The sequence below is a fragment of the Phoca vitulina genome, unplaced genomic scaffold, assembly GCF_004348235.1.
Source record: "Phoca vitulina isolate PV1807 unplaced genomic scaffold, GSC_HSeal_1.0 scaffold88, whole genome shotgun sequence".
In the NCBI taxonomy this organism is placed as follows: Eukaryota; Metazoa; Chordata; class Mammalia; order Carnivora; family Phocidae; genus Phoca; species Phoca vitulina.
In genome coordinates, this window is record NW_022589791.1 from 1,052,805 (window position 1) to 1,064,917 (window position 12,113).

Below are 12,113 nucleotides of genomic sequence, written 5' to 3' on the forward strand. Positions count from 1 at the left end.
AGGAAGAGAAACTAGAAGAGAAAAATAGGAAATTAAAAAAAGGATAGGGTGGGGAGGACACAGCGGGGGGGGGGGGGGGCGGAAAACAGGAAATAAGTAAGAGGCGGTTCAACACTTTCCCCCAGTAACGCATTCCCGCTCCCTGTCAGCCTCGGTTTCCATTCACCGCCCAGAGCGGCGCTCCCTCCTCCAACTGGACACGTCCACCTTACAGCCGCACCCGCGCACGGCCTTCCCGCATTCGGTACGACACCCCTTAACTCCTAAGTCTTTCCTCGCTCGGCAAGCTCGCTTCCCTGCATGCTTCTGGGGGTGAGACTTACTTCTAACGTGCCGACGGGCAAGCTCCAGGCAGCCCCGGCCCACCGAAGGCCGGGCGCGCGCTCGGCGCCGGGTCTGAGACAGGTGCCCAGGCCCAAGTTCCGGCTCCCGGGAGCGGGCCGCAGGGAGCAGCGGCACGCTCCCCACCTCCCCGAAGGCAGCTGCCGTCGCTGCAGACCGAGGAAGCTCCTTGGTAACCACCCGCCAGCCACCTAACGGGAGGGGGGGGTTTCCGACCACCCCGCCGGGGCCCGAAGGGGCGGGGGCCGGCGGCCGGAGAGCTCACCCAAGGGCACCCTCCCACCCCCGCGCCTCTGGGCGCACGCGCAGCAGCCGCAGCCTCCTTTATTTAGTCCGCGATGGCTCCTCTTGCATCCCACCGTCCTCCTCCCGAAGGCGGCTCCCGCCCCGCGCACCCCGGAACCCCTGGGACCAGCCTCGAGCAGGTCCCCGAGCGGGACTATCCCTAAACTGGAACGGCAGCGGCCGGACCTGCGCGTGAAGAAAAGAAGCGGCAACCGGAAAGACCTGACGGGTCGCGAGGAGGCGAGCCAGGCCTCAGAGGAAGAGGAAGGCCGGGGCGAGCCGAGGTTTGCCGAAGGCGGCGTTCCGGAGCCGCGCGGGGCGGGGAGGAAGGCCGAGGGTGGGAGAGGAGGGGCGCGGCGGAAACTGCCGAGGTTTTCCGAAGGCCGCGGCGTCCGAGTTGCCCGGATGTAGTTGGTGGAGCGGCAGCGGCGGCACCAGCGGCGGCGGCGGCGGCAGGAGGCGGAGGAGAAGGACCAGGCAGTGGCGGCTACGGGGGGAGGAGGGGAGGAGGCGGCGGAGCAGGACGAAGAGAAGGCGGAGGAGGCAGTAGCTCTCCGCGGGGCTGAGCCGGACGCGTCTTCTTGCCCCCCTCCCCCCGGTTCGCCGCTGCCGCCGTGTAGTTGGCGCGGCTGCCCGGGCTGAGAGTGAGCGTGGTGTCGGCGGAGGGAGATGGCCCGGGAACGCCGGCGCCAGTAACGGGGAGGTGCTGAGAGTCGCCGAGGGCGCGCCGGGCTCTGGTGCCGGTCCTGCCGCCCGCCCGCCGCCTGCGCGCCCGCCCGCCCGCCTCTCGCGGCCGCTCTCCCCCTCCCCCGACACACACTCACAGGCCCGGCATTGATGGTAATGTATGCGAGGAAACAGCAGAGACTCAGTGATGGGTAAATTGTCTTTTCGTTTCGGGCCGGGCCGCAGCGCGGGCGGGGGGCGGTGGCGGCGGCGGCGGCGGCGCGAGGAGGGGGGGGGCTGTTCCTCCTTATCTGGTGCTGGCCGAGCCGCCATTTTTGTTGTTAACCCTGATCCGGATCGGGCTGGGAGGAGGAGCCGCCGCGCGAGCAGGCGAGGACGGAGTGAGTGTGGAGGCAGTGGAGGGCCGGGTTCTCGGCGTTTCGCCCTGGTTACCGCCTTTCAGCCGGGGGTGTGTGTGTGTGTGTGTGTGTGTGTGTGTGTGTGTGTATGTATGTGTATGTGTGTGTGGGCTCATTGCCGGTACGTTTGGTAGGTCTCCCGCGGGGAGAGGCGCTGGAGGGGGGGGGGGACCCGTTTTCTTCCTCCCCCGCCGAGGTGTCTCATATCGCCGTCTCTCTTCCTGTTTTTCAGCTGTCACGACCGGAGGGGGGACTCGCAGCCTTACCAGGTACCAGCCGAGGCCGGGGTGGAGGGGTGGGTGGAGGGGTGGGTGGGGGGACGGAGGGGGGAAGGGAGGAACTGCTACTCGAGCGCAGGCTTCAGAAGTCGCTACAGGCCCTTCGGTGCAACAAATCTGAAACTAGCACCGCCGGTCCCCTTAACATTTTGTGTTTGGTTCTATTAGCGCTCTCCAGCAACGTTTGGTGACTTATTTTGACAGGTGACTGGAGGAAGTTCAGGGTTTTGTTTTTGTTTTTGTTTTTTTAGGGAAAAAAAAAAATCATTCCTAGCCAGGAAGAACCTAACTCGATTATTTCGGTGTGAAGGAATCGATGGGATGAGACGATAGGTGACTTCTGAGCCATATTTACTGTATTTGGGAACTAAAAGATAACGTAAGGATACTTGAATTAGGTGGAAAGCTTGGGAAGAAACAACTAATTGATTTGCAACTTCTATGTGTGTCCTAAACTATCCCTTCCCCATTTTCATTGTTTTTGGTGCAAATAGTTGAGTTACTAGTGAAAGATAGTGCTTTTTCTCATTGTAAGAATTGAGATCTTTGGATAATTCGTTCTATGGCCAGAAGTCTTTTTATGGATAATTCTAATATAGATGGTTCTAGGTAGGTAGGTTCCTTTTTGTTAGTGCGGTTTCTGCATGTAAAGTTTTTTAAAACTGTGATAGAAGTGGGCCCTGTTTTGAGGGGGAAATCTCATAAGTGGTCGGTAACTATCAGATGACACCAGAAATAAATACTTCCCACTTTCTATACTTAATCACTTAAAGGAGTTTCTAGGCTTATAGTTCTGTTACTGGCTAGCATGAGTTATTAAAGCTCAAGTTAAAAACCCTAGGTCCCTTGGTGTGTATAATACTGTTCTTTATCTTTGGATAGTCAAAAGATTAAACGCTGTTGAATCTGCCCTTCTGAAACATACTAATTACACATAGTAAAAGACTGGTTTATTATGGTTGTCTTAAATGTGTGTTAAAATAAAACTAAACCATTGTGAGGGAGTTTTAGAAATATCCACCAATGTTTTTATATCTTGAAATTATTTTCCATACCTGCAAGAGTAGGTAAGTTAGGTATAAAATGGTTTTTTTTGGATCAAAAAATTCGAGAAATTGATGATTTTTTTGTAGGTTTGTAGAGACATGCTTATGTATACTTGTGTCTATGCATATCAGTTGTTAGAACACAAGATTATTACATTAGTACTCAAGATGAAACTAGTACACTAGTTTCTACTTTGGATTAAATTTTGTAATTCCCAGAAACATTTATTAAGGAATTAATGTACCAAGGTGTTTGATTTTTTGTAGTTACGAGATATTTAATGAAAAAAAAATTTTTTTTTAAACATGATTTGTACAAGAGTCTTAGGTATTTAGGTGTTGTCTGAATAACATAAAGGCAGAATTGAAAATAGAAATTTTAATTTTATTGATAAGTTCATAAGTTAATATGCCAAATTTTATGATAAAATCATTTAGGAAGTTAAGTTTAAAGTTTCAATTCTTTCTCTCTTTTTTGGGGGGTGATGTTTTACAGGCACTTAAGTATTCATCGAAGAGTCACCCCAGTAGCGGTGATCACAGACATGAAAAAATGCGAGACGCCGCAGATCCTTCACCACCAAATAAAATGTTGCGGAGATCTGATAGTCCTGAAAACAAATACAGTGACAGCACAGGTCACAGTAAGGCCAAAAATGTGCATATTCACAGAGTTAGAGAGAGGGATGGTGGTGAGTAGCTTTTTTGATGAAACTTCCACATATACTTAACAATAGCTCTCTGTAAAACAATAGGTGGCAGTGATATTTCCAGCGTGGGGACATTACCATATGGTTATGTCATCAAAATATTTTATTTCTATTAATTTACTTAATTCCTAAATAAGTCACTGTAGAAGTAAGCTATTGAGCTGAGCATCTTAAAATGGATACCAGTGGCTTATAATAAGAGAATGCGTTTATGAATATGACCTGCCAAATGCTTTATTACTGAGAGAAATGCAGGACGTTTTTCTAAGAAAAGAACTTTCACCTTTTCAAGTAAAGTCTTCAGTTTATTCGATTCAGTTTAAGATTTCTTGTTGCTGCTTAAATTTATTTTTATAAGGAGTTCAAATGTGTTTCCTACTGATAAGTTATGAATTTAAAAGCTTAGTACAGTTTTTGAGATCGTTTACAAGTTAAAAAAAAACCACCTGTCATTATAAAATTCTTTTGGGTTTTTGTTAGCATTTAAAATGTTATTTTCCAGATTCTCCAGGATTTTATTAATGTAATTTTTATACCGTTTTCATACAAATATTCAACTTTTTAAAAGTTAGCCTCATTTCTTTTGTGTGGTGCTGATACCCTTCAGTTATAACCCTACCTCAAGCTCTTTGTGGTAGGAGGCTAAGAAAAAGTAAATCAGTAATTATTTTCAGATTTAATTTGCCCAGAATTTACCAAAAAATCAGATTTCATGTTTAAAGCATGTATTGAGGCACAAACCCATTTTCACTAGAGTAATTAAAACATCTGGTTTTTCCCACTGTAAGATCTTCTGTTGTTTAATAGATAACATGTTTGAGATACATATATACAACAGTGATTGTACTTTCAGAAGCTTCTAAGGAAACTCAAATGAGTGCCATGTGGCTTTCTGTCCATGAACTTCTCAATACTTTGCTTACTTTTAAAAAATATCCTTCATCTTCTGGTCCTCTTTTTCCGCCTCTTAGGATGGAGATCAGCTTTATTCAGTGTGATCAGATAATCAAACATGGGTGTTCTCTGTCCATAGTTATTGGGTTGAGGAAATTAATGGTTAGATTGCATTGAAATGGAAGAATTTAGACACTGGATGGAAGGAGAATACAGTTCTGTTGAATATAGCTATAGCATTGTGTTACTGATGCAGATAAACTTTATTTTATTTGTATGTAACCAGTAGGAGGTGGGTTTGGTTATTAAAGTGTTAGAAGTCCTTTGATGGCAAAACTACTTAAACTATTAATATTTTTAATTTTGTGGGTAAATTTTCCAGTGTTAGATATGGTTTGAGATGATACTATTTTCAGTTATTCTTCTATAGTGGATTTCATTTTAAATGTTAGCTCTTGGAAGGCAGGTATTGTTTTGTGTTGTACTGTGCTTTATTTTTAAAATTTTGGTGATTGTGACAAAATAGGATGTGGTACTTCATCTCCTTACAGATGAGTATCTTAGATTTTCTTCTAGTGATTGTGATCTGGTTAATGTATCCTCTATCTCCAAATCCAGGAATAAGTCAGTTTAGGCACTCTGGGAAAGTTCTGTAAATGCTTTTGAACATTCACAGTTAACCATACCTGATAATTCCTTTATAGGTGAGTTAATCCCAGGACCATTCTGTTGCTTACTTATTCAACAAACATGGGGCAACAGTTGTGTAGTATTCCTGGAAGTAAAGATAAAATGTGATCCTTGCCTTAAAAACTAGTTTGAAAGGCTTTGACTTTTGGCAGCTAGTGGTGGTTGTAGCTGCTAACTTTATCTGTACTCCTTTTTTCTTCATTTTGATTTTAATTTTGCTTCCTATGTGAATTCCAGATACTTCTAGGGTTTTAGTTTTCTTTTTATTTGCATCTGGTTGCTGATGCTTCTTTTGTAAGAAACTTGTAATTTTTCTCATCTAGTCATTTGCTAAGTTAAGCCCCACTTTCTGATTTGCTTTTTAGCTGTTTATCTGTCTTCTTCTGGAGCCTTTTAATTAATAAAATAGTTCCATTTCTATCTACCATTTCTAATATGCCTGGCTGCCATATTCCTTTATACTATGTATGAATAATAAGTATCATAAAATATGAGATCTCCATTCTGAAGTTTGGAGTGTCTCTTTGATGTTAATTCTCTTAAAGATGTGAAGTGGTCATTCTTTTCTCATTAATACTTAGATATTTAGTCCTTATACACTGACTCCTGGTATTTTCTTTTATTGCTGATACATGTTTGAAACTGAGTTTTTTTAAAGTGCGTAAGTTTGATTTTTTTTTTTTTACAGGCATTTGTATTCTTTTGGATTTTTATTTTTAAATAAATGTAAGTTATATATATAAGTATTCATATATATAAAGTCAAAACCATTTCCCAATGTTAACTGCAGTGATCTGTGCACCTGTGTAAGTAACTTAATTTAAGAACAGGTTAGGGGGCGCCTGGGTGGCTAAGTTGGTTTAAGCATCTGACTCTCGATTTCAGCTCAGGTCATGATCTCAGGGTTGTGAGAGTCAGCTCCACATCTGGCTACACACTGGGTGTGGAGCCTGCTTAAGATTCTCTCCCTTCCCCACTCCCCTTAACAAACAAACCACTTTTAAGAACAGGTTAGTATATTGTTTATTGATCTAATATCAGTATGTTATTCTCATTTTCATTTTAGGTTTTTAAAAAAAACCTAGACTTTAGTAAATATCTACTAACTTAAGAGCCTATGTACTATGATTTGTAATTTGCATTTTAGAAAGCAGGTTAAACAAATGTGGAACTTATAAAATCAAGGTTGGGCTTTACTGGCATCTGTCTACATCACAATGTATTTTTTACAGTGATTACTAGATTTCTTTTATGGCACCTTGGATTTCCTTGGAAAGTGGCAGTTCAGAAGTAACGTATAAAAGGACTTTAAGTAATTTACTAGGGAAAGTAAAAGCAAGGAGAGGGATTGTCAGTTGTAGAAATCTTTAGTTTAAAAAAAGACTTACTATAGCATAATATGTACAGTTAAGAGAGTTAGATTTTGTCCTTTTCAGATTTATTAAAGGGAATGTAGATTATTGTAAATTAGAGGCCGTTGAGAGTATAATTAAAGATTCTTTAACTTGGTGAATCAGGTTATTTTTATATATTCTGTGATTTATTTGCAAAACAGTCTTTTGTTTAAAAATAACCAAAAGCAAGAATCTTAAGGTACAATCATTAGATTTGTTTTTATAACTTAAACATGTTTTTAAAAGTGCGGCTGACATCCAAACGGCAGAAGTACGAACCTACAGTACATGTTGAATTTGTATTTTCGTGGAATTTTAAGAACACTTTCTCTTTAGTTATTAAAGTATGTTTTTCTTGAGACTTGTTTTAAATGATTATTTTACCAAGTAACTTCAAGAATGATAGTGCAGATGAGTTTAGGATGAAAGGTATCTTAGCAAGGATTCTGGAAAGATGTTCCACAAAACTTCAACCTCTTGGGGGTTGTCCTATTTTTCGCATTCCTCTCAGAATTATTTGTAAGAAACTTATTAGAAGATATATTTGGAATACTTGTTAGAAACCTCTTTTTTGGGGATAGCTTAACTCAGTTGACTAATTGAAAAATATTCTTCATTGGTTTCCTGAGCATTTAGGTACCTTTGAGCACAAAGTAAAGTTGCCTTTAGTGGTTTTGGTAACCATTGTTTCTAAAGATTTGAAAAAATTTTAGCTGCATAGTGAAAGTTTTTATTTTGTTTTGTCATGTAGCCATGTTTGGAGATACTTGGAAATGTATATTCATCTAATTTTCAAACAAAGGATACTATATAACATTTGAAGAAATTGTTCTGTAGGGACTATTTGGGGATAATTGGTGCTTTTATAGTTTTTAAAATATAATTTAGTAATGTTTGAATCTTTTCACATTGGGTAATAGATTGATACTTGGGTAACACGCACGGCCTTATGGTTATTCAGGTAACGATGTTTTGAATAAAATGAAATGTGCTTTGCATTTGTAATGCTAGAAACTATTATAAAAGTGAACAGTCTCCTTTGATCCTCCTATTGCTCTTGGAAGGTAGAACAGATAGCATCCGTTTCACAGTTTTACAAATGAGAGAAAATTTACTTGTATAAAATTGAACAAATAGTGGCAGAGCTGACTCTAGAAATTGGTCCTCTCTGTTCTGGTAAATTGTTTACACTGTCAGAGAGGAAACATTTAGGCATATTGATAGCTTATTTGGTGGGTGTTTACTATAGCACAAATTTAAATTTAAAGTCCTATCCTCTTGTATCTTAAAGCTTTCACCCAGCATCCTCGGTGGTTACACCTAATTTAGTCCTTATCAAAGCCACGGCATTGACAATGGCACAATATATGTGTGTAGTTCTAGACCAAGATAGCACGTCAGTGTTTGACTTTTTAAAAGAGTTTTAACGTGAAAGTTTGCCAAAATTTTCGTTTGGAAGCAGCCATTTTTCTCACGGCCTTATATTCAGATACTTGTTTTCAAAGCAACTTAGAAATTTCATACAGAATCTGAAGTTTACTAATAACTTGGATTTCATTCCAGTGAAATAGATAAATAGTACCTATTTTTATTGATCCATGCTTTATAATAAGATAGTAAAGTAGGCAGATAGGTTTGCATTGGATCTCCATAGGTCAGTTAAAAACCACAGGAAATAGGTATTCCATTTCAAGAGAAACAGAATAAGCTTGGCAGGTTAGCAGTCCTAATATTTCAGTTCTTTAGTGTTTTTTTTTTTTTTTAATTTTAGGAAATATATATACCCTAGACACGTGTGCATGTATTTGAACACATCCATGTCATTTGTCTTAATCATCACTTTTTAACATTTTTGTTTTTAAAGGGATGGTTATATATTGTTAATGATATAATGATATTTCTATTTCACAATCAAAAATATTTTGGAATGGTTCACTTTGATCTTTTTAAGGCAGTCTTAATTGAACTGTTTTTTAGTTGTGCAAGATGTAAAGTTTTTGGTATAACAGGATTTTTGGTCCATAATTCACAGAAAACTAGATTGTCTCTGTTAAGTGTCTGCTTATTGTCTTCTGTTGTGCAGAATGGTTGTGGTCTATGTAGTTTATCATTTTGTTACGATGCTGGAAAGAGTGAAGGTAGCAATGAGCTGGGGCATCTTTACCGGGATTCTGTAAGTGGGACCACATCTGTAACTACTCTGCTTCTGGGACTCAGTATACTAAGTATCGGAGATACTATTTGTTAATCATTTCAAAAGCAGTTATTTAGGTCTTGCAAATGTCTCCTAAGGGTCTCTCTTCTACTTATTTATCTGATACTTTATAATTTTGAAAGCCCTTTTACACTGTTTCTCATCTGATCCCACAACAACCCTTTGAAATAGACTGATGAAGATTATTCCTGTTTAAGTGGGAATACTTGGGAATATAATTTGAAGGTAGAGCTAGGGTATTATATATAGTTAAGAGACTGGCTTTCCAGTTTTAACAATTAATAGTAGCTTAAATACTTCACTTGGATTGTAGTTATAACCACTTCCCAGTTCTTAAAATACAACCATTATACTCCTGGCTACCACCTTCTCTTACCAGGACTCTGCAAAAGCCTCTGAATGGTGTTCTTTTTGCATCACACAATTATTTCCCACACAAGTGGTCCAGTTAAAATGCCATTCAGCTCACATCAATCTCTTTCTGAAAACCCTCTAGTGACTCCCTGTTACTTACAAGGCCTATAAAAGACCCTGTGTAATCTGGTGTCTGGGTGTTTCTTCAGCTTCCTCACCTACCACTCTTGCCCTTGTTTGTGCTGCCCTGTCCATTCTGGCCTTACAGGAAGAAGTTTGTTCTTGTCTCAAGAGTACTGCATTTTATGCTCCTCCTTTCTAGGATGTTCATCTTTTTGTGTGTCCTCCTGGTGCACTCTCCACTTCAGTAATGTGCTTAAATGTCACCATCTCCCAAAGGCCTTCCCTACCCTTCCTGATCACTCTGAAACTGCCATCCCCGTCATTGTCTATCCTTTTCACTGAGTGTTCTTCCTTGTACTTCACATAACTTGATGTTATTTACTTAGAGTCATTCTGCTGCAACATGACTTGTGTGTCCCTGAAAGTCATCATGCTATGCAAAATCCCACCACCGGATTTATGGGAAAAGTGAAGTTAGGGGCACATTAAAGAGATAGGAACCCAACAAAAATCATAGCATGACATATTAAATGGTTAAGGAGTACATTAATAGTACAATAAATATGGTACTTTACCTTCATAAAGACCTGAAATTAGCTTGTGGGAGGTGGGCATCTTTTGAAAGGGTTGCAGCTTGTGAGTTACTGTGAAGTGATGGAAGGAGGGTTATCTGAAATAACCCTCTGAAAGTTGTAACACTTAATTGTGGATGGATAGGATTCATAACTCATAGGTTGAATTGAGGTAGCTTGAAGATGTTTGGGGTGTGTGCTTTGTGAATTCCTGTGTAGCTTGGTTCATCTGGGTACAGCTAGTGTTTTTCACAGGTGAAACTGCTCATAAGTGGGAAATTTGTGTTATGCTCAAATAATTTCTTGATTTGCCAAAAGTGCTGGAATCAAACGTGCATTTTCAAATACAAGTGTTAATAGCAGAACTAACTATATTAGAGCTTTTCTTTGCTTGTCTTCTGTGGAATATATTCCACCAGAACAGGGAGTGAATTTGTTTTGTTAACTTGTATTCCTCTTGCGTAGAACAGTGTCTGACACCTTGTAGCATTTCAGTAAATGGGTGGCTAGAATAATATTGGAATTGTTATTATGATGTAAGATAAATGAAATTGCAGTTTTCTGGAACAGTGCTTCTGAAACTTGAATGTGTATAGTAATCACCTGGGGATCTTGGCTAAAATGCATATTCTGGTTAATGTGAGCCACAAACGCAAATTACATGTGTGGTTTTCTAGTAGTTCTGTTGAAGTACAAGTAAAGTGAAATTAATTTTAGTATATTTTCTAACTTAGTCTGTCCAGAATATTATCATTTCAACATGTACTTGATATTTTTAAAGCTATTAATAAGATTCTTTACATTCCTGTTTTTGTGCGAAGTCTTTGAAATCCAGTATTTTACACTTACTTTATAACACCTTTCAGTTTGGACTAGTCACATTTCATGTGCTTACTTGCCACATGAAGTGGCTATTGGACAGCAGAGTTCTGGAGAGTATGATCACTCTCTTGGTCTATCTAGCTTCACACATACTTTTCTGTTTCTCTAAAGAAATTTTTCTTATGCCTGATTTCTGAAATACCATGTAAATGCAAGGTATGGTTAGAGTTAATGAATTCTTGAACTATATAGTGCTCTTGTACTAAAATTTTTCTGTTAGGACACATTTATCAGAAAAATTAGAGAAAGGAGGAAAATAAAATTGCCTTAAATCCTGTCATTTGGAGTTAATCAGTTTTTCATAGGACACATTCTTGTCCTAAAATATTAGAAGGATTTTATAAGTAGCTTTTCCAGAATTTTTATTAAAATGGTTTCATATTGGGTGCCTGGGTGGCTCAGTTTGTTAAGCGACTGCCTTCGGCTCAGGTCATGATCCTGGAGTCCCTGGATCGAGTCCCGCATCGGGCTCCCTGCTCGGCAGGGAGTCTGCTTTGCCCTCTGACCCTATCCCCTCTCATGTGTTCTCTCTCATTCTCTCTCTCTCAAATAAATAAATAAAATCTTTAAAAAAAAAATAAAAATAAAAATAAAATGGTTTCATATTCTGTTATGCCCTTTATTTTGGCTTGTATTTAATATTTGTGTAGTGGGTTCAGTGGACACTTGTTATTGACAATCAAGTCTCAAGACTGACTAGGAATACTTTTTAGTTGGTTCTTAGAGAATATTAATATTTCTTTTTATCCTTATGTATTGAAGTCTTCTTTCAGTTAGTGTTTAGTGTCTGATACTTGTAGCTAGGTGATGTTAGGCACAGTACAAAATCTGAGTTTTTGTGCCCACTCCCTTAGGATTGTTGTGGAAATTATGTATCTAAAATGCTTTTAAAGCACATGGCTAAGTGCATGGACTGTGACACCCTAAATGATTAGGTTCGCTCTTATTCCTATGACTAAGTTAGTGTCAGATCAGCAGCTGTAGGTCTCAGACTATTCTCTTCTTTAGAGTTAGGAAGGAAAACAGTGGGTATTTCAGTTGCCAAACTGAAGAGCCTGACAAGTGAGAGCTACATGAAGGGGGCTCCAGGGCAGTTCTGACTAACTTGGTGCCTGCTCATGCCCAGGACTTTGCAGTTCAGAGATTTTTAGATAGATGTAAGGATAATTTCCTCCAGATTTGGCTGCCTTATTAGAGTCACCTGAGAAGCTTTTTTTTTTTTAAAGATTTTATTTATTTATTT

At 40.1% G+C, this 12,113-nt stretch overlaps 1 protein-coding gene across 6 annotated transcripts in view; it reads left to right on the forward strand.

Annotated features, from left to right (window-relative positions):
* Nucleotides 1-115: 115 nt before the first annotated feature.
* Nucleotides 116-12,113, forward strand: part of WAC (WW domain containing adaptor with coiled-coil) — an 85,164-nt gene continuing 73,166 nt past the window's right edge. Inside the window, exons 1-3 of one of the 6 annotated variants that reach the window (XM_032395883.1) lie at nt 116-244; nt 1,945-1,981; nt 3,533-3,728. In XM_032395883.1, coding sequence (XP_032251774.1) covers nt 3,590-3,728 — 139 coding nt within the window. In that variant the 5' untranslated portion in view covers nt 116-244; nt 1,945-1,981; nt 3,533-3,589. Of the gene's footprint in view, nt 245-683; nt 912-1,011; nt 1,506-1,645; nt 1,695-1,944; nt 1,982-3,532; nt 3,729-12,113 lie in introns of those variants that run through there. The other 5 variants (XM_032395881.1, XM_032395879.1, XM_032395878.1 and 2 more) reach the window with 5 other exon arrangements.